This window comes from Myxocyprinus asiaticus, chromosome 8 (assembly GCF_019703515.2).
Source record: "Myxocyprinus asiaticus isolate MX2 ecotype Aquarium Trade chromosome 8, UBuf_Myxa_2, whole genome shotgun sequence".
Taxonomy (NCBI): Eukaryota; Metazoa; Chordata; class Actinopteri; order Cypriniformes; family Catostomidae; genus Myxocyprinus; species Myxocyprinus asiaticus.
In genome coordinates this window covers 26,454,442-26,477,170 of record NC_059351.1, presented here as the reverse complement: position 1 = coordinate 26,477,170, position 22,729 = coordinate 26,454,442, and the positions used below count along the sequence as shown (strand labels likewise).

The window sequence follows — 22,729 nt, the reverse complement described above, 5'->3', positions numbered from 1 at the left end:
CTATCCAGATGCACCGACGGCTTCTCAGTAGTCAGCGCCGTTCTATCAGTGAGTGACTCAATGGCTGCTCTCAATAAATGAGTGGCTTCCCTCGGCAAGTCATTAGTCTTATTTTTGAACCGTATCGCACGCCATAGTTTGCCTCTAGAGCAGAGTGTTGATGTGAGACAGGTGTTATTTGCGCATGCGACAGTAGGAGGTGACTCAAGTGAGTAGCGAGACAGTAGCTTCACTAGTTTTTAGATCAAGTAGCTTTTCAGTAACGAAGCTATATTTTTGATAAGGTAGCGGCGTAGCGTTGACTAAAGCTACACTACTACATCATGCCTTGTACATGGTGTTTACTAATGCCAGTTTTGAATCAGAACTAAAGATGTCCGATCACAAAGGAATTGCTCATTTTAGTCGGTTCTTTACAATGAATTAGTCACACGTGATAGGAAAGCGGTCTGAATCGGTTCGCGATTCAATCTGAATGACTCAGAAAGCTTGCGCGCGCTGCTGAATCAATTGCCGCGCGCTCTCACTTATCAACAAGCTCATTAAGCTTATTAAGTTCAATACGTGTGCAGCTTGTGAACGACTTATGCAGGTAAATACATTTTCCAACCAAAAGAGTATCAAAACACTTATTAGCCTCCACGAAAACACTTAAATGTTTTTTGGACATGTATCATTACCTGAGAGCACCATGTTAATATAATGGTAATAATATAGCAAAGTACCATGGTATTTTTTTAATTACCTTGAAACACCATGTAAATACAATAGTATATGAATATGGTAATCATATCAAATTACCGTGGTAGTAACATGGTATTCTTTGAAGTACTTTGAAGCACCATGCAACTACAGAATGGCGCATAAATAGTTGTAGATGAAAGTACCATTTTATTAACATCTGATACCAGAAATCACATTGTTATTGCCCAGATGAGCTCGCGCGCGCTCGCTTTCGCGCTCTCTCTCTCTCACATATATACACACACACACACACACACACACACACACACACACAGATTCCAGTACATACAGAACTACAACAGCTAAACACAGAATTACAGGATAAGGTGAATAGTATACTGAATGTACAGAGTTTTTATACAGGAATGTGCAAAGGAAATTATGTTTAAATGGGTATGGGTTTGTAGAGGTAGTGATTTTTCATATTGAACACGTGTTTGTTGAGGTAGTATTATAAATATGAAAAAATTTATAATAGTGATTTTACATGTTGAACACATGGGTTTGTATAGGTAGCATGTCTAAATATGAATTTACATTTATTTATTTTTACATATACATACGTATATATGTATGTATGCATGTGTGTGTGTATATATATATGTATATATATATATATATATTAATAAACGTCATGTGAATAGGTCTTTTAGGTGCTGTCTATGACAGTATGCTCTGTGCATCTGTGGTTGTAGCTTAAATGTAGCAAGCTACTTTTAAGGTGTGTAGCTTGTAGTATAACTTGCTACTTTTTCTTAAGTGTAGCATTTAGCTTAGCTTAACTAATGTTTTTGTTGAGTAGTTGGTAGCTTAGCTAGCTGAATTTTTTGAGTAGCCTGCGAAACTGCTTAGCCTACTTGTCTAAGATTTCTGCCTGGATATGAACTCAGAAAAAATAAATGTGACTTCATATTGAAAAATCTGAATCCTTATCTAGTCAAACGTCATCACAAAGCTCTGTAAAGTGACACGAATTTTCCACTAAAATTAATTATTTAAAGCGTAATGTAGACCTGCTTTGTGCCATTATCACAGAGCTAAAATGATTGGCTCCTTTAAATTTTCCTTGAAGAGTTGCTAGGACATGCAACATTGCATTCATCACGCTGCTACAAGACGCATGATTTTAGTGGGAACTTGTCCCAATAAATCAGCTCAACAAATCGTTCTATTAGTTTCCACAGTAAACGAATCACCTTCAAGAACAGTTTGTTTGTGGTGTTTCGGAGTCTCTACCGATTGAACTAGATTTAATTTGGTTTGAGAGCCATAGAATTCAAACTTACTCTAGTGAATCAAACAGTTACTTTAAAATGAAACAGTCCTGTATACGAGGTATTCTTATAAATGTTCTTCTTGACATGAAACCAGGTTTACCTTTAACTGAAGCTCTCACTGTCCATCGCTGCTTTCTCCGGTAAGATTCTTCCGGGTACAAAACCAACGTAACGGTGACGTGTACATGAATGCCTTGATTTAACCCATCCATTGTCGGTGTAGTGCAAAAACACTAACAAATGTATGTTCTTAAAACTTTTCCAAACGTTACATTTTGGTGGTTGGAACATCAAAATGCCCAAAACCGTTTTAGCTTAAAATTCCTAAATTATGAGAACTTCCTATTAACTTCATTTGACTTTATACTAATACTGAAGTTGAGGATGTTGCATTAATGTTATTTTAAAGTTAGTTTTTTTTTTTTTTTTTTTTTTTTCACCCAATTTGAATGCCCGATTCCCAGTTTTTTTAAGTCTTCGCCTCAATCCGGGTGGCGGTATGATGAATCCCAGTTGCCTCTGCATCTGAGACCATCAACCCGCGCATCTTATCACATGGCTTGTTGAGCGTGCCACCATGGAGACATAACGCGTGTGGAGGCTTCACGCCATCCACCACGGCATCTGCGCTCAACTCACCACGCGCCCCACCGAGAGCGAACCACATTATAGCAACCACGAGGAGATTACCCCATTTGACTCTACCCTCCCTAGCAACTGGGCCAATTTGGTTGCTTAGGAAACCTGGCTGGAGTCACACAGCACGCCCTAGCGAGCTAGCGAGCTCCAGGGGTGGTAGCCAGCGTCTTTTACCACTGAGCTACCCAGGCCCCCACCCCTAAAGAATATAATTTTTAAATATTGTGTATTTCTCTTGTTAATAATTACTTTCTCCATCCTTTATAACCAGGGTTTGCAGGGGTTCCATAGACAGTTAGAACCAACTTCTAGGATTTTCTTGAATATATAAAAAAGTCCTTATATATATAAAAAGCCTGTTAATCATTAAAGGGGGTGTTTTCAACCTTTTAAAAACACGACTTTTTCAGTAACACTTGTAACGATTCAAGGAATGCATGGGAAAGGAGGAAGCTGGGACTGGCTTGACAAACAAGCAGACATTTATTTCTTAGAACAAATGTACGTGCTGCTTCCCCGCAGACACGGGGTAACAATGCTTGTTAATGTTGTAACTGTTATTAATGAAAAGTTAATATGAAGTTGTAGTGAGCAGGGTGGGACCGAACGGCGTCTGGGAAGAGTGAGGCGAGGAAGATAACTGGTGAATGAGTTCCACCTGTGTGCCACCCCAGCCTTTGCGTTCCAGTGGGGGGGCGGCGGGAGTATTTAGGGAGAGGAGACAGCGGGGGAGAGAGAGAGAAACAGAGACACACGGAGCGGTGTGTTCAGCATGTCTGCAGGGAAGCAGCATGTGAAGTTGTTCTATGTTATAAGAAATAAATGTCTACTTGTTTGTCAAGCCAGTCCCAGCTTCCTCCTTTCCCATGCATTCCTTGAATTGTTACTGAGAAAGTCTTTTTAAAAGGTTGAAAACACCTGCCTTATAACAGCAGCATATCATTCATACGCCATGCAATTAATAAGGAATAAAAAACATTTCATTGCTTATACTTGACAGTTTCACCAAATTTATTAAAAGAATCACAATGAAAATTTTTTGTTATTTTATTTGGATTTTGTTCACATCTGGTAGAAAAGCAGCACTTTTAGTACTCCTCACCCTCCTCCTCTTCCTCGAATGAATCAATTCCCACTTCTTCATAGTCCTTCTCCAAAGCTGCCATGTCTTCTCTGGCCTCGGAGAACTCACCCTCTTCCATGCCCTCACCAACATACCAGTGCACAAAGGCTCTCTTGGCATACATCAGGTCAAATTTGTGGTCCAGGCGAGCCCAGGCCTCAGCAATGGCCGTGGTGTTGCTCAGCATACACACTGCTCTCTGCACTTTGGCCAGATCTCCTCCAGGAACCACTGTAGGGGGCTGGTAGTTGATGCCCACCTTGAAGCCAGTAGGACACCAGTCCACAAACTGGATGCTTCTTTTGGTCTTGATGGCAGCGATGGCCACATTGACGTCTTTTGGAACCACATCTCCTCTGTAGAGTAAACAGCAGGCCATGTATTTTCCATGACGAGGGTCGCATTTTACCATCTGGTTGCTGGGCTCAAAGCATGAGTTGGTGATCTCAGCCACTGAGAGTTGCTCATGGTAGGCCTTCTCAGCAGAGATGACTGGGGCGTATGTGGCCAGGGGAAAGTGGATACGAGGATAAGGTACCAGGTTGGTCTGGAACTCAGTCAGGTCGACGTTCAAGGCGCCGTCGAACCTCAGAGAGGCCGTGATCGAGGAAACAATCTGGCTGATGAGCCGGTTGAGATTGGTGTAAGATGGGCGTTCGATATCCAGGTTCCTCCTGCAGATATCATAGATGGCTTCGTTGTCCACCATGAAGGCACAGTCGGAATGCTCCAGAGTAGTATGGGTGGTCAGGATGGAGTTGTACGGCTCCACCACGGCGGTAGACACCTGTGGAGCTGGGTAAATGGCGAACTCCAGCTTGGACTTCTTTCCAAAGTCAACAGAGAGACGCTCCATCAGAAGGGAGGTGAAACCAGAGCCCGTGCCTCCACCAAAACTGTGGAAGACCAAAAAACCCTGCAGCCCTGTGCATTGGTCAGCCTATATGGAAAAAGGGACAAAACGGTTGTCAATGCCTAACTTATTATTTTTATGATAACTTGTTTTTATCTTTAAACTTGTATATTTTGCTTTTCGGTACCTTTGTGTTATTAATAAGCAGGCCCATTTGGAATCTGCGTTCTCCAAAGATTTTCACAGAATAGGAATGACAATCACACACACGTTGGTGCAGCTATCATTATGGAGGACTCTCCATAGACAATGATTTTTATACGGTACAAACTATAGATTTTATCCCCTACCCCTAAACCTAACCCTCACAAAAAACACTTTCTGCATTTTTACATTTTCAAAAAACATAATTTAGTATGTTTAAGCAATTTAAATTATGAGGACACTAGAAATGTCCTCATAAACCACATTTATAGCATAATACCCTTGTAATTACCAGTTTGTAAGTCCTCGTGACACACACACACACACACACACACACACACACACACACACACACACCTGTGAATTCTAATTTTGGATGCGTGCCAGGCCAGACCGATTGCATTCTTGCGCTAAAAAAAGGCTAGACGCAGCACAAAAAAAATTCAGTTTAACAGAATGCAGATGTCTCAAGATGCGTTTTAAAAGGTTGAAGTTCTTTTTAACTTGACACGGCATCTAAAAATACAGCGCTCCTAAACAGCACACAGAATAAATCAACAAAATGTTGTGAATCAAAGATTCAAACAGCCCCTAAGGTGAAGGTCTTTGGCAGTGATATCTTGCTCTTTTATCAGCGTTTCTCGGATTAAGAAATGGGTTTTAAAATGCTTTGTCAGGAAAGTAGTTCAATTAAAAAAAATAAAAAATAAAAATAAAAATAAAAAAAACTTGTTTCTTGAGATCCTGTCATTCTGTTATAGCGATTTCTGAATCAACTAAATGTAAAATTTTTTATTCTATGCACGTTCGTTTAAAATGGAATATTCTTTTTAACAGCCAGGAAAATATTTTTCTTTCTCAATAATTCAATACTGTGCTGTATGGTTTATACGCATCCATTGCACCCTCTTGTGTACTAAGGAAATGTCAATTTAAAAATCTGTGGACTTTAATTCGAATTTAGTTTCTTAGCCCAATTGACAGCCCTACTATCGGTGAGGTTTAAGGTAGGGAGGCAGGTTTTGTTGACTGAAATACATGTGTAATGAACTATGTAATATCAATCATTAGCAAAAATGTCACCACAGTCACGTGATTTTCATGAGATCAGGCTGAATAAGAATTTAACGTTTGACTCCATTTAGTATATTTGACCATATTTAAATCCATTCTGCAGATTTTTACCCAAAAATCAGTGTAGAAAATGTAAAAATAGCCTGCAAATTCCGTCTATGCCTGATAATATGTTGTAAAGTCAATAAGTATATATTTTTTTCCCATTACCAATTTGCGTATGCGGTCCAGGACGGAGTCAATGATCTCCTTGCCAATAGTGTAGTGCCCACGGGCATAGTTATTTGCAGCATCCTCTTTGCCTGAAATGAGCTGCTCAGGATGGAACAGTTGGCGATAGGTACCCGTGCGTACTTCATCTGAAAGCATAACGCAACACCACACGTTATTTTACATAATCACAGGCATCTTGTGCAAAATTACCAAACTTTTAGCCCTTTATGGCTCTCTGAAAATAACATAATGCAAGGCATTTATTTCATTCTTAGTAATATTAAATTCTCATTTGGACATATCTGATTTAGTTATGGTTATGACTACAATTTAAACTAAATTATATAAATTATAATAGTTCTGACTCTGAACAGAACTAGGTGTAATTAATACATTTTTAATACAAAATAATAGTGTTAACACATTACATTTAAAATCCTTGTAATCAGATTACGGCTACTGACTTGCAAATAAAAAGTTAATTTCTTTTCATTAATTTACTTGAGTTACACACTTATATTATATAAATATTATACATGTAGAACAGATTTAAAATAAATTGTGTTAATATCTACATCTATTTAAGATCTGTGACAGCTAAAGTTCGTGCGGCTGCAAACAAGTCAGTGAACGAAAAATTATAAAAATGATTTATAATTTGTTGGGCAGAAAACCAATTTTTCCTGTGAAAGGTGTTTTAGAAAGTAACTTAGAAGTCTTTAGTAATCGGACTTCAATTTTAGATAAGTAATTCATAATTTTTAGTCAATTACTTTGGGATTATTATCTGTGAGAATAAATTAGCTGGGACCACACAACAATTGAATTCCGTATCTATTTATATCTACAATGTCACCTACAGATACGTTACTAAACTATATTAAATGTTAGAAGAATTTTTTGTGATTATTATTGTTATTAAATATTATTGGACATTGGTCTTTTATAAAAACAACATGCCACTTGAATGAAACATTCGCATTACAGTCCATTTCACATTGTAACAAAAAAAACACCCCTTACATGTGGCAAAATATACAGTAAAAACCATGGTGATAGTTACCAATGACTGTAGGCTCAAGGTCTACAAAGATGGCACGTGGCACATATTTGCCAGCTCCGGTATCACTGAAGAAAGTGGTGAATGAGTCATCATGGCCACCCACGGGTTTATGGCAGGGCATCTGTCCATCAGGCTGAATACCGTGCTCCAGACAGTACAGCTCCCAACACGTGTTACCCATCTGGACGCCAGCTTGGCCAACGTGGACAGAGATACACTCACGCTGTGGAGACAGTGCAAGGAAACTGATTATTAGTAATCTAGTAATGGGGCACAGTAACTTCTACTTTTCTTTGATCCATCTAAATTTGCACACAAAAAAAGCAACATTTTAAACCTTTGGAAATCATACGCGTAAAACACGTTACACTTTTAAAAAAAAAAAAGTCATCTGTTATTTCCCTCCATTAAAGGTCTATTTAAGCATTGAAGTTTTGATTGTGATCGTAGCAGTTTGTGTATTGTTTTTACTTGTGTCATACTGTAAACAAAGAAATATCACATTAGCCATGTTCTGAATAGACTACAGTATACTTGCGCAGTGTACACTAAATACTGCTTAATTATTCTACGAAATTAAACCGTTAAATGCAATGACACAGTAGTATGCTATGCTGTTGCCTCATGACCTAATAACATGCCTAACTGTGACGTCAAGTAGTATCTTGGCATAAAAAACAATTAAATTCATTAAAAAAATTCCACCACCCGGATTGAGGAGAGTAACTACACCACCATGGGGAATTAAAGAGCATTGGGAATTGGGCATGCCAAAATTGGGGAGAATTTTTTTTAATATATTTTTTTTTTATATATACAGTATATAGCTTTTTTTTTAATCCAATTTTGACTTAAGTCTTGACATGCATGGGCATTAGCTGAACCAGCCTGATTAGTGTGATCGGAGCGAAAGAATCACAACTTATGATCCCATTGTTGTTTGATTTTCCTGCTGACTTAAAATATGTTCTTTGATTGTAATCTTGACTAACTGTTTTGGTGATTTCAGTCTTTCCCCCATTCAAGTTGATAGGAGCTGTACTTTTATGCCACTTGTTTACATAGAAAGAAGCTGCCAGGGAGCATTCCAATTATGGCCACCAAGTGGACTGACTCGCCTTGAAAGGGATTTTGTTATATATCATTGCAGTACTCTCTAACCCTAAAGCTTTTCATTTTGCCAATGTAATAAAAAAGAATAATAATTGTACAACAGAATCTTTTACTCTAATACAGTAAAAATGACTATTGCAATAATGAGAATAATTTTTGGAAAACAATGGGAATACTAACAGTTAAATGTCTGGATGCATTACAGTATAAATACATAAATTCAAAATTCAAAATGCAATTTTAAAACTCGTTTCAGCCACCAGGGGGCAGATGCAAACAAAACTGGATCTATATAAAGGGCCATGGTTACAGGATGTCAATCACAAATGACCAACATCTGCAGCTGACAGGTTAGGATAGTAAAAGGGTGCTGTCTGGAGGACGCAAAGCTTCTTAACCCATTTGTCTTCAGTCATGGGTTTGTACTCATCTACATAACCCTGAAATAACAAAGTCCCTACATGTGGCATGCAGCCTTGAAATGGCATTTTAAACACCTCTTTGTTTGGAAAGGGAGTTTCCTGAAAGACTCGACCTGGAAACCGTTTACAATGTGACACTTACCACATATGGCAGACAGGATCTACCTACTAACCCTTATAGCCATTACTTTTTTTTTCCCCCATTGTGACATTACGTTCATAACAATTCGACAGCATTTGTGGCATAATGATGATTACCACAAAAACTAGTTATGACTAGTCCCTCGATTATTAAACAAGCAAAAGTCAGGTTTACATTGAGGCACTTGCAATGAAAGCAAATGGGGCCAGTCAATAAATGTTCAAATACACACTGTTCAAAAAGTATAGCCATATGAAGTAAACATTATACATGTTAACTTGATTTTAGTGTGAAAAAGAAAGAAAATCAGGGATTTACCAGTGTAATGGTGTTCACCATATTACAGAGTTTACCAGCATTGCATCATCATGACAACAAAGTTGAAATATTGGATGTAACTTCAAACAGAGATTTGGTTAGCGTTTATCACACTAAAATCATGTTAAGATGTATTGTGTTCATGTCTTGTGGCTATACTTTCGAAACAGTGAGTATTTTAACAGTTACAGATTGGTCGCATTCACTTCCATCGTAAGTGCCTCACTGGAACCCATATTTGTTTTGTTTATATAAAAAAAAAAAAAAAAAAAAAAAAAAGAGGGACTAGTCCAAATAATTTTTTTGTGGTGAATGAACATTATGTTACAAATGCTGATTGAGCTTAACTTGGATTGAACCTGGAACTTTCCTTTAAGCACATGCTCTTTGACACTTGTTTTTGTTTTGTAAATCCCATTATTCTCAATGGTGATAATATAATAATTTTAATATAATTCAGAAAACATATATGATTTATTATATATTATCATTTAAATCATAACAGTAATGAGAATTTTGGGGAACTGTCCATTGCTTAATTGACCACTTAAAAATAAAAATAAAGAAAATAACGGTCCTTAAATCTGCTTTTAAGCAAAATTATATATTTTTTTCTTTTGATTTTGGTGCAAAATATGACCCAGACATGTTCTTGTCAGGTTTCATGATTCACCCCAGTATAGTTCACCTATGACACAGATGCAAGAATCACATGCTTTCAGTGGGTGTAGCAAAAGTTTGCAGTAATGATTTGGGCTCAGATTTTGAATCTGTGCTTGCGCTCCAGAGAGATGGCCTACTTTAACATTAGCACACTTTCACTAAGAAATATCCACACTCTGGTGCTCCTCTGTGGGCATGGTTCTCCTCTGAATTCTATTCTGGGGATGGCTCTATTTTTACCACTCGCTCCCTTTCTGTCTATTGGTGAGTCAGTGGTGAGGGGGATGGTAGATTAAACGGGCACATGGGACTACCTAGTTTGGGCATGGCAGCCAGGTTACAAGTTATTTATGGGTTGTTACAAGTCATCTTCCCCCCACTAAGGGAAAGTTCTTCCCCTTACAACCCCTCCATCACCAAACCCTTTTTTACTTGTCTTCCGAAATGTCTTCCTATGTTTTTTAATTGGTGCACATTCAGCAGTCTTAAAAATGTCTTGTTCTCCCAAAGTATACCTAATTGCATTGACTAGCTGTCTCTACAACCCAACTTTTGAGTTATTACCCTATTAATCTATTTCAAAATGGTTACAACAGACATATGCTATACATTTAAATATAAAGATAAAGGGTGTACAAATTATTTTCACTTGATGAAAAAAAAATGCAATTCATTAGATTTTATAAGTATGGAAGCCTGATTCACCTCTGCTTAATATAAACTCAGTAAAAAAAGAAACGTCCCTTTTTCAGGACACTGTATTTTAAATTGTTTTGTAAAAATCCAAATAACTTCACAGATCTTTATTGTAAAGGGTTTAAACAATGTTTTCCATGCTTGTTCAATGAACCATAAACAATTAATGAACATGCACCTGTGGAACGGTCGTTAAGACTAACAGCTTACAGACGGCAGGCAATTAAGGTCACAGTTATAAAAACTTAGGACACTAAAGAGACCTTTCTACTGACTCTGAAAAACACCAAAAGAAAGATTCCCAGGGCCCCTACTCATCTGATTGAACGTGCCTTAGGCATGCTGCATGGAGGCATGAGGACTGCAGATGTGGCCAGGGCAATAAATTGCAATGTCCGTACTGCGAGACGCCTAAGACAGCGCTACAGGGAGACAGGAAGGACAGCTGATCGTCCTCGCAGTGGCAGACCATGTGTAACCACACCTGCACAGGATCTTTACATCGAATATCACACCTGCAGGACAGGTACAGGATGGCAACAACAAATGCCCGAGTTACACCAGGAATGCACAATCTGTCCATCAGTGCTCAGACTGTCTGCAATAGGCTGAGAGAGGCTGGACTGAGAGCCTGTAGGCTTGTGTAAGGCAGGTCCTTACCAGACATCACCGGCAACTACGTCGCCTAGCAAACCCACCTTCGCTGGACCAGACAGCTCTGGCAAAAAGTGCTCTTCACTGATGAGTCACGGTTTTGTCTCACCAGGGGTGATGGTCGGACTCGTGTTTATTGACGAAGGAATGAGCGTTACACTCATGTCTGTTTGTTATGTTAGCCAACTATAGTTTGTCAGTGCAGTCAGTAAAGTAACAGATTGAAAGGTAAACATCAGAGCATATTTTTGCAGCTCAGCAGACAACGGTGCGGTGGTGGATTGTGTCTGAGTGTTGATTTCATCCTATGTCGTTACCTAGTTGGTGAGACACAGTGCTGGAAAGTAAAATAAACAACGTCCGTCTTTTACTCAGTGACAACGAGCTTATAGCTAACTAGCTAATCACGTACCAACTTTCATTGTTGTCAGCTGAGTGGAAGCTAATGAGTAAACATGTATTCACCAAACTGTTTTGTTCAGGATTCAGTTTGGTGCCCCCTTCAACCGAACAATTCCAGTCATTGCATTTATAAAATTTAATATTTAGAAGTATGGTTTTCCACCGTTGAAAGTTTCCCCTGAACTTGTATAGCAGAATACGGTGTAACACCGCATTATCTGTTTATCTCGACAGTATTAATATAGTCAGCATTTGACATACTAAACAGTACTGATGTTTATTTAGCTATTTATTTTATTTTTATTTATTCTTTATTTTAATGGTCAACATTTGACTGATACTAAACATACAGTACTGATGTTTATTAAGCCATTTATTGTATTTTTATTTCTTTATTTTCTCAGTGTTCATTTCTAGAATTTGTTGACAATGTATAATAAATGTCAAATATTCTTTGATAAAAATATTTAAGAAAGCAGCCTTCTGAGTACATTTGCATAGTCATATCTGTGCAAAATCGGTGAAAAATCCACATAGAAAAGGACCGTTTTCATTCCAGTTCAAAAATGAAATATAATCGGCCACCATATCGGTAATCGATGTTTTTCCCTCTCTAAAATCGGTATCTGTCTCAAAAATCCCATATCAGTCAGGCTCTAATATATATATATATAAAATCACTATCTTGAAATTGCGAGACAAACTCCCAATTATGAGAAAGCCGCAATTGTGAGATATAAATGTCAGATTTTTTCCCCCTAAAAGTCTAAAATTGTGCTAGCGTGTAAAAAAAAAAAAAAAAAAGATAAGTCCTAAATGTTTGAATTCAGCAGTTTCAATGGTATTTAAAAGTATTTCAAGTTTTCCTGAAACTTCAACTTCATTCTGTGTAATGATTGCAAAAAAACAAACAAGTGACTTAATGTTACAAATTAGGTGACTTCCCTGACATGACAGAGACAAAAGTTTGTTAATGGTTAACTTTACTGGGTGTTTACAGACTTTACCCTTGAACAAATTACATAACACGATCTGTAAAGAAGGTAGACGAGACATTCTTTTATCTAATACTGCAGATGTTAGAAATAAACTTGCAATTTACACCTCATGTTTTAGAGAGCTTGCCAGAAATGTTGGCTATGAATGACAATAATAATTAGTATTGGGGTTTACTAGCTCTTAAATGTTTCTAAAGGTTTTGTGATATCCAAAACACCTAAAATCCGAACAACAAGGCCTTTAGAGTGTGAATTGGGACCTTTAGAATTTGTCCCTTTGGAATTCATTATAAACATACTTCAACACAAGTGGTTCTAGTATCTTCTCCATGCAAAAACAAGCTTGGAGACCTACTTATTTAGCAGGGCTGGGTGTTGATACAGATTTCCAGATTCGATTCATTTGGGTATATTTCATTTATAATTTCCCTTTTGCTTCCATATGAAAGAAATTATTTTCCGGCTAATGCTGTTAATTATATAGGGGACCTTCTTACTAGGTACATTACGAAAATATAAATTTTACTAATTATATTATTTTTTAATTATTTTGGCTTTAAAAAATAAATGTATTCATTCAAAAAAAGATGTAGCATATATATATATATGTACATATATATATTATAACATTTGTTTAATTGCATAATTTATACTATTTACAGGTATTTACATTGATTTGTTGAACGCGCTAAAAACAGGTACGGTCTTTTTAAGAAAACTGGTAATTCTGAAAGAAGCACCTGTAACTGAGCGGATATTAACGAGAGACTCAAATGGCTTTATATCATCTGTGCTATGCATGATTGGAATTAAAGGTTTCTTTTTTTTTTTTTTTAAAAGGTTTTGATCAACAATTGACAGTAAAGAACAAAAAGTATATTAAAAGAGACATTATTCGATGACAAATTGATTGTGTGGATCTCGTCTTTGGACACTCATTACATGGAACAACTTTTACCCTCAACACGCAGTGAAAGGATCTCGCTGCTGAATACTCCACCACTGTACTACACAATCACTGGCGAATGAAATCAGAACATTTACTAGCCAGTTGCCAAATATATACATTTTAGCCACACAGCGCAAAAGTTTGTCGCACATGTGAGTGATTTCCTTGCATTGTAGTGGAGGACACAAATCTTTTACAGTATTAATAATCAATAATAAAATAAATTAAATATAATATTGTTTGAAATGCCACCTATAGAAATTTGTATTACTTTTATTTCCCTATATTGAGAGATTTTCATTTTATGGGCCTTGGCGGGAGAACAATTTAGTTTGCTACAATAATACAATTGTTCTATATACTGTATATTTTACGATCAATAGATTCAAATCCATTTATTTTCAGATTATTTGAAAACAAAGTGGTGAACAAATTCTGGTGCTATATGGCAAATTTAAAATGTTTTAAAAGACAGTGTTCCTTTTAGTTAGTTTGAAAAAAAATAGTACAATATATATATATATATATATATATATATATATATATATATATAAGAAAAAAAGCAAATATTGTTAAAAAAATGATATCCATCAGGAAATAAATAGGCATAACTGGTGAAAAATCATGACATAACATGTCCACTGCTTGACTTATGAGATTGTGCTGTGACCTTTTTTAATTTCTTTGAAATTAATTCAGTAAATGCCACTTCCTATCATTTGGATTCAAATTTCCTGTGTGGGGGTGACCAGTTCAATTCAAATTCCAACTCATGAGCTGAAAGGGGGCTATTTTTGAAATTCTGAATTTTGCACAACCCTGATAAACACCCATAATCACTTAAAGCAAAAAGTCCTCAGTAGTTTCCATACTACTGTAGGTTACTCAGTAATTATTAAGTAGTGTTGAAGTATGGTCAAAACAAACTTTAAATATTATATGACACAAAGTAGACAAATAATTACAAGTATCAATTCAGAAGGTACTTTTAGATAAAGAAAGATTCATATGTAACTGAATTTGACTTTATTTAAAAAAAAAAAAAGGAACAGCACCACCGTTGACAGCTAAATTGAGCCAGAAGAGTTTAATGTGAAATAAAACCGCTGCATCACCGCGTGACAGCTACATTCTCTTATGGGTGACCGCAGCAATCACAAACGCGTCGCGTCAAAGCGTTGCCTAAATGCACAACTTAATATGCGTATTATTGTAATTATAAACCTCTTACCACAGTAATTTCAAAAGTACAGTGCTGCACAGTCGTTATTTTACCGCCATTATTAGCCGGCAAAAGAAGTGCGTGCCCTCTGTACTAGCTTACCCAATATGTAGGCATGATTACTCAACATATTTACTTACAAGCAAAGTTATGGTCATAGTAGGTTTAACTAGAGTATATATTCAAAATATTAATGTACTCACCATTTTGCTTTAGTATTTCGTTTTTTTTCCGGGAAGATACTTTGACAAACACTTGCTTTCTCTCTCACCATGAACCTGCTATGGGGTATGAGTGAGACAGTCTTTCGTGCGGCTGGCAACAGTTTGAATTTATACCTACGCTAACACAGAGGCGGGGCAACGCAACTTGACACTCCCCTTTAAAAACTCTCTTTCACACTTCAAGGTTTCGCTGAATGGATTTGACGTGAAAGATGCAAGAGGCAAGCTGTGGCCTCTGGTGGAAAAGACCAGACGGCAGATGAAGATTGCTGGATGCAATGGCCCCTTTGCCATTATCGATGGCAAAACATTTACAGCTGATGACACTGAATAAGGTGAAAACCTAATAATGGTACACTTATTCACCATAGCTCTAATTGTAAAAGGGTACCGTTTAATGTTGAGATTTTGCACTTTGTTTAACAGATCTCTTTGTCATTTAAAAGTTAAATATGTTAATGTTCTCACTTTCTTGTTTTACAACGAATGTACGGGGGATTCGTGACATTACTAAGAGAAAAACCTTATTTTTTTTTTCGTCATTCTCAAAAAAGGGAATATTTACTTTCTTCAAGAAACGCACTCATGTCAAAATCAAATCAAATCCCTTTATTGTCACTCAGCCATATACACAAGTGCAACAGTGGGTGAAAGTCTTGGGTGCGGTTCCAAGCAACATAGCAGTGTGACAATGACAATAAACATCTGATTTTCACATAACACAATTTACACATTTTGTTACACAACACAATATACGATATACACCTAATAATATACAATATACAGTATACACAAAATAAGAAGACTGTATACAAAAAAAATAAAAAGTAATATACAATATACAATATACAGTATACAAAATAAGAAGACTGTATACAATAAAAATACACTGTACCCTGTGTTGCCACACAGTCATGTGTGTTCTGGCAATACAGGGGTGGGCTGAGAACACAGCCCTGCGGGCTCCAGTGTTAAGGGTCAGTGATGAGGAGATATTGCTGCCCATTCTAACCACCTGGCGTCTGCTTGACAGGAAGTCCAGGATCCAGCTGCACAGCGAGCTTCACATCAAGCTTGGAGGGCACTATGGTGTTGAATGCTGACCTGTAGTCTACAAACAGCATTCTTACATATGTGTTCCTTTTTTCCAGGTGGGAGAGAGCAGTGTGAAGTGTAAGTGCAATGGCATCATTAGTGGAGCGGTTGTTGCGGTATGCAAACTGCAGTGAGTCCAGTGAGGCTGGCAGCACAGAGCAGATGTAATCTCTGATTAGTCTCTCAAAGCATTTGCTGATGATGGGGGTCAGAGCAACAGGATGCCAGTCATTTAAGCAAGTGATTTTGGATTGCTTTGGTACAGGCACTATGGTGGACATTTTAAAGCATGTGAGGACCACAGACAAGGAGAGGGAAAGGCTGAAAATGTCCGTAAAAACACCAGCCAGTTGGTTCACGCACGCTCTAATGACGCGGCCTGGAATACTGCATGGACCTGAGGCTTTATGGCTATTCACCCGTCGGAAGGATTGGGTTACGTCCGCTATAGAGATGGAGAGTGAACTAACCTCTGTAGCTTCGGCCACGGGAGCTCTCTCCTCGAAACGAGCATAAAAAGTATTAAGCTCATCCGGGAGAGAGGCAGCGGTGTTCACGGCGGAGTTTTTATTCCCTTTGAAGTCTGTGATGATATGAATTCCCTGCCACATGCTTCTAGAGTCGGTGGTGTTGAACTGTCCTTCAATCTTGTCACTGTAATGGCTGCTCTGATAATTTTGTGGAGGGCATAACTGGCTTGTTTATGCTCCTCCGCATTCCCGGATTTAAAAGCGGAGATCCGCGCTTAAGTGCCGCCCAAACATCGCTATTAATCCACGGTTTCTGGTTAGGGTAGAGTCGTATTTTTTTGGTCGGCACTACATAATCTATGCACTTCCTGATGAAACACATTACAGTATCAGCGTAGACCTCGATGTCATCATCAGAGGCGGACCGGAACATCTCCCAGTCCACATGATCAAAACAGTCCTGTAGCGCAGAATCTGACTGGTCCGACCAGCACTGGATCGTTCTGAGAGTGGGTGCTTCCTGTTTCAGTTTCTGCCTGTAAGTGGGCAGAAGCAGTATGGAAGAGTGGTCCAATTTGCCAAATGGTGGGCAGGGGAGGGATTTGTAGCCATCCCGGAAGGGAGAGTAGCAATGGTCCAAAACCTGGTCCCCTCGTGTGTTGCATCTGGTGTGTTGGTAGTATTTCGGTGCTATTGACTTGAAGTTGGCTTTGTTAAAGTCCCCGGTCACAATGAATGCGGCCTCAGGATGTAAATGGGACAATAAGTTTTGGCAGGGAAAGCTCTATTCTGTCATTGTACTAATCACTCTTGTGGCGTGGCAATTATATTTAATAGAAACTTTAAAGGAAATATACTTGAATCTCATTTCTCGTCAGAGGGCAGATGGATTGTAACTGTGATACAGCTTGAGGATTTTTTATTTTGTATTATTATTATAGGAAATATTTATGGCTTCAATAATTCTGCTGCAATGACTGTCCTCCTTCAAGAGCTTTAATGTAAGACTCTTCAGTTAAAAGGAAACTTCCGCCTCTTTTATAACTGGAGGAGACTTCAATAAGGCTCCTATTGTCAACATCGATAGGTTCCCTTCAAGGACAACTGGTTTTGTTACTAATCCTGTCATAACTGCTTTTTGTGATAATTTGTCACTAATAGACTCCTTTAGGTTTCTTCACCCTTATTCGACAGACTCATTCACTTGGTTTAAGAGTGATATGTCACAAAAATCACAGACCTATGGTTGATTTCAAATTCTTTGACTCCTTTCATCTACTCTTGTGAAATCTCACCAGCTCCTCAAACAGACCACGCTGGTTTTTGTTTTTGAAGATTGCTTAAGATCTGTTGAACTATTAGAAACTATGAAACAAGGACGTATTACTCCCTGAGCCAAACCAAATAAAGATAGCCTTTATATTGAAAATTGGCATCCCATCACACTACTAAATTCTGATTATAAATTATTAACTTCTCTCTTTGCTAAAAGATTGAAGCCTTGTCTGGAAAAAAATTATTTCAATAACACAGTCAGGTTTTATGATGGGTAGACATATCTCAAATAATATTCGCCTTGTATTAGATATGTCAGACTACTCTGGTCTTGTTGAAGACGGTGCAATTATTTTGTTTCTAGACTTTTATACAGCATTTGATTCTATTGAGCATGAATTTAAATATAGAGTTTTAGATACATTTGGATTTGGATTCAAATTTAAAAACATGTTTCGAACTGTATACAAAGGTATAAATAGCAGTGTTGCCCTTGCAGGAGGAACTTCAAAACGGTTTGTATTTAGTAAGGGTATACGATAAGGTTGGCTGATTTCCCCTTTCTTATTTTTGATTGCAGCAGAATTATTCAATCCTTATACAGTGAATTGTATTAGTGCTGAGGGTATAAGAATTGGTGAAAATATTGTCTTGATCAGTCAGCTGGCAGATGGCACATTTAATTTTCTTAAAGATGAAAACCAGGTTCTGAGTGTTATGGATGGATTGGAAATCTTTTCAAAGGCTTCCGGCCTTCTAATTAATAGGGACAAGTGTGAGATACTAACTGTTCATGAATCTAACAATGCTTCTATTTGTGGAGTGAAAGTCAAACAATCAGTGAAATATCTTGGAATCACAATCAACAAATCGGCTCGTGAAAGACTGGATGACAACTTTTCTCCTAAGATGCAGAAAACAAAGACTTCTCAATGGATGGCTTCAAAGGGACCTCACCATACAGGGACGGATACTGCTCTCATAGGCTGAAGGCGTTTCAAGAATGATTTATCCTGCCTTATCTTTAAATGTTGACTCTAAAACAGCTGCTTCAATTGACTCTCTTTTATTCAAATTCATTTGGAAAAATAAGACAATACATTAAGAGGAAAACAATGATTAGAAACTACGCTTTAACACTATAGATTTCACAACCCTTAACCAGGTGTTTAAAGACATCTGGGATTAACAATGCCTGTTAGGTGGTAATGCTCCCTGGTTCTTTATTCCAAATTTAATATTTGACAGTTTTGGTGGCTTAAAATTTTGTTAGGTTGTAATTTTAACTGTAACAAATTGCCCATCAAACTTGCTAATTTCCACAAGCAAGCACTTGATTCATGGAAGTTAGCTTTCAAGCATAACTTTTCACCTCATAGATGTATTGTATGGAACAATCAGTATGTTGTGCATAGAAATAGGACCATATTTAACAAAAGTTGTGCTGAGAAGAATATTATTTTTATCTCAAACTTTATTGAGAATAGCGGGAATACAATTAGTTACGAATTTGTTTTCGAAGATAACAATGTTAATGTCACTCGTATTGAGGTTTCAAGGATGATTAATGGCATAACAATTAAGCTTCTTCATTTTATTAAATCCTCGCTACAATACTCACCGCTAAAGGAAGAACCCCGCTTGATGATAGGAGTAGGTTTTTTAGATTGTAAGTGCAACAACATACATATTAGAAAAACATTACTTTCTATGACCAGTGTTGCTCCAAAAGCAGTGGGTTTATGGCAACAAAGTTATCCTTCAATATCTTTTCATAATGTCTGGACTGTACATAACCTTTTTGTAATACCAAACAAGGTTAGAGAGATTCATAGTAAAATCCATCATAATTTTTACCCTAGCAATTTATTCTTATCTAAATTTATAGTAATTCAACCAGAATTATCTTTTTGTCCCTTTTGTCCCATTTGCACAACTAGCTGGCTGCATAGCTACATAACTAATCAAATAATTATTATTCTTTTATTTTTTTCAGGCAAACCAGCCTATGAAATGCTAGAGTGTCTTCCTGACTGGGTCCCGTCATCACACCTTGGGCACAGAGAAGTCAAAGCAACGCACTCTGGGTGGTTTAACTGGAGGACAAAGAGACAGCAAGCTCTCACAGGGAACAACACTGCACCTGCAACACTGCCGGATCTAGCCGGCCAGAGATCAGAGATGGATGTAGCTGCACCACCAGATGAAACTGCACCAAAGGACAACACTGGAGAACAGCAGGAATGCAGTTTTTTGTAGCCACAGTCATGCTGAAATTAACGCTTGTTGGAGGAGAACAGGATACTGAAGGAAGAGCTCTCCTAAAAGAAGATGGATGAGCATCCATCTGAAGCATGGTGCTCCCTTGTGAAGGCCAGGACATGATATTCCTTGACAAGATTGTGACTTTGTGCTGTGCCTCGACTAATATGTGCCCCATTGTTGTTATGAAACCGTAAACCATGAGAACTGAATATGAACTGCATATGCTGCATTAACAGCGTTATTCATACCACATTACCATAATAAATGATGGGAACGTATTTCAGTTCAGAAACTCTTTATTTGTGTAACATAATATGCTGAAGTAAATATGTGTACAGTTCACAGTAACACTGTAGTGCAAATACAACAGGTAAAAGAAGTGGCAGTGTAACCTTCAAGTACTGACAGTTGAGAAAAAAGGCAGTAAATAAGTAAACAAGTAAACAAGTAAAATACAAAAGGTAAAATGAAAACCTATTGCACTCAATAGGTTTTAGTAATGTTTTGTTTGTTTTAGTAATGTTTTGTTTGTTTTGTTCACAATTCTTATGTTTTTTGTATTGGATGTTGTCTGCCTTATTGTCTACGACAGACAAACACTTTTGGACATTGGTTCAGCAATTTCACACCGTAAACCGGACTTCAAATTCCTGCCGACCCGCTGTTCACAAACACGCAAGCGGAGCCCTTTGTCTGGGCAGCACGGCTGCGGAAACGCAGGAAGGAAAGGGGAAACAGCCGGCGTTCTCATCAGAGTAAGACGCCGCGCAAATCGACCCCAGCTACCCACTATTCTACTGGCAAATGTTCAGTCTCTGGATAACAAGCTCTGCGAGCTCAAAGCGCGGATCTCTTTCCAACGAGAGACGAGGGACTGCTGCATTATCTGCCTTATGGAAACTTGGATGTCTGCGGAGATTCCAGACTCAGCCATTGAACCCGCGGGGTTCTCCGTGCACCGAGCGGACAGAGCGAAAGACCTCTCAGGTAAAAGTAGAGGAGGTGGTGTATGTTTTATGATCAACAAATCCTGGTGTGATCAGAGGAACGTACATTCTATCAAGTCTTTCTGCTCTCCTGATCTGGAATTTCTCATGCTTCTGTGTCGACCATTCTGGCTACCGAGGGAATTCACAGCGGTCATTATCACTGCTGTGTACATCCCCCCACAAGCCGACACAGACCGGGCACTCAAGGAACTGTATGGGAGAATAAGTGAGCAGGAAACCACGCACCCTGAGGCCGTGTTCATTGTGACCGGGGACTTTAATAAAGCCAGTTTAAAATCAGTCGCACCAAAATACCACAAGCACATTAGTTTCAACACACGAGGGGACCGGGTTTTGGACCATTGCTACTCTCCGTTCCGGGATGGCTACAAATCTCTCCCCGCCCACCATTTGGCAAATCGGACCACTCTTCCATTCTGCTTCTGCCCGCTTACAGGCAGAAACTGAAACAGGAAGCACCCACACTCAGAACGATCCAGTGCTGGTCGGACCAATCAGATTCTACGCTACAAGACTGTTTTGATCACACGGACTGGGAGATGTTCCGGTCCGCCTCTGATGATGACATCCAGCTTTACGCTGATAGCGTAATGTGTTTAATCAGAAAGTGCGTAGAGGACGTTGTTCCGACCAGAACAATACGGATCTATCCGAATCAGACACCATGGATAAATAACGATGTCCGCGCGGCACTTAATGTGCGGACCTCCGCTTTTAATTCCGGGAACGCGGAGGAGCATGAACAAGCCAGTTATGCCCTCCGAAAAACTATCAGAACCGCAAAACGCCAGTACAGGAGCAAGACTGAAGGACAGTTTAACACCACCAACTCTAGAAGCATGTGGCAGGGAATTAACATCATCACTGACTTTAAAGGGAATAAAAACTCCACCATGAACACCGCTGCCTCTCTCCTGGATGAGCTAAATACTTTTTATGCTCATTTTGAGGAAAATAACACCGTCCTCGCGGAGAGAGCTCTCGCGGCCAAAGCTACAGAGGTTAGTTCATTCTCCGTCTCTGTAGCGGATGTAACCCGATCCTTCCGACGGGTGAATATCCGCAAAGCCGCGGGCCTAGACGGCATTCCGGGCCACGTCATCAGAGTGTGCGCGAACCAGCTGGCTGGTGTTTTTACAGACATTTTCAACCTTTCCCTCTCTTTGTCTGTAGTCCCCACATGCTTTAAAACATCCACCATTGTGCCTGTTCCAAAGCAATCAAAAATAATTTGCTTAAATGACTGGTGTCCTGTTGCTCTGACCCCCATCATCAGCAAATGCTTTGAGAGACTAATCAGAGATTACATCTGCTCTGTGCTGCCTCTCTCTCTTGACCCGTTGCAGTTTGCTTACTGCAACAACCGCTCCACTGATGATGCCATTGCATCTACAATACACACTGCTCTCTCCCACCTGGAAAAAAAGAACACTTATGTGAGAATGCTGTTTGTAGACTACAGCTCAGCATTCAACACCATAGTGCCCTCCAAGCTAGATGAGAAACTCCGGGCTCTGGGCTTAAACAGCTCGCTGTGCAGCTGGATCCTGGACTTCCTGTCAAGCAGACGCCAGGTGGTTAGAATAGGGAGCAACATCTCCTCATCACTGACCCTCAACAC

The 22,729-nt window shown here is 38.6% G+C and overlaps 2 protein-coding genes across 2 annotated transcripts in view; one reads left to right on the top strand and one right to left on the bottom strand.

Annotated features, from left to right (window-relative positions):
- LOC127444967 (uncharacterized) overlaps positions 1-22,729 on the top strand; it is a 213,160-nt gene that overhangs the window by 63,377 nt on the left and 127,054 nt on the right. The window lies entirely within an intron of this gene.
- Positions 3,654-15,101, bottom strand: LOC127444932 (tubulin alpha chain-like). Its single transcript, XM_051704600.1, has 4 exons — positions 14,973-15,101; positions 7,191-7,413; positions 6,125-6,273; positions 3,654-4,723 (listed from the first exon to the last, which is right to left on the bottom strand). Exons 1-4 carry the CDS (start codon positions 14,973-14,975, stop codon positions 3,749-3,751), a joined length of 1,350 nt encoding a protein of 449 aa, XP_051560560.1. The 5' UTR covers positions 14,976-15,101; the 3' UTR covers positions 3,654-3,748.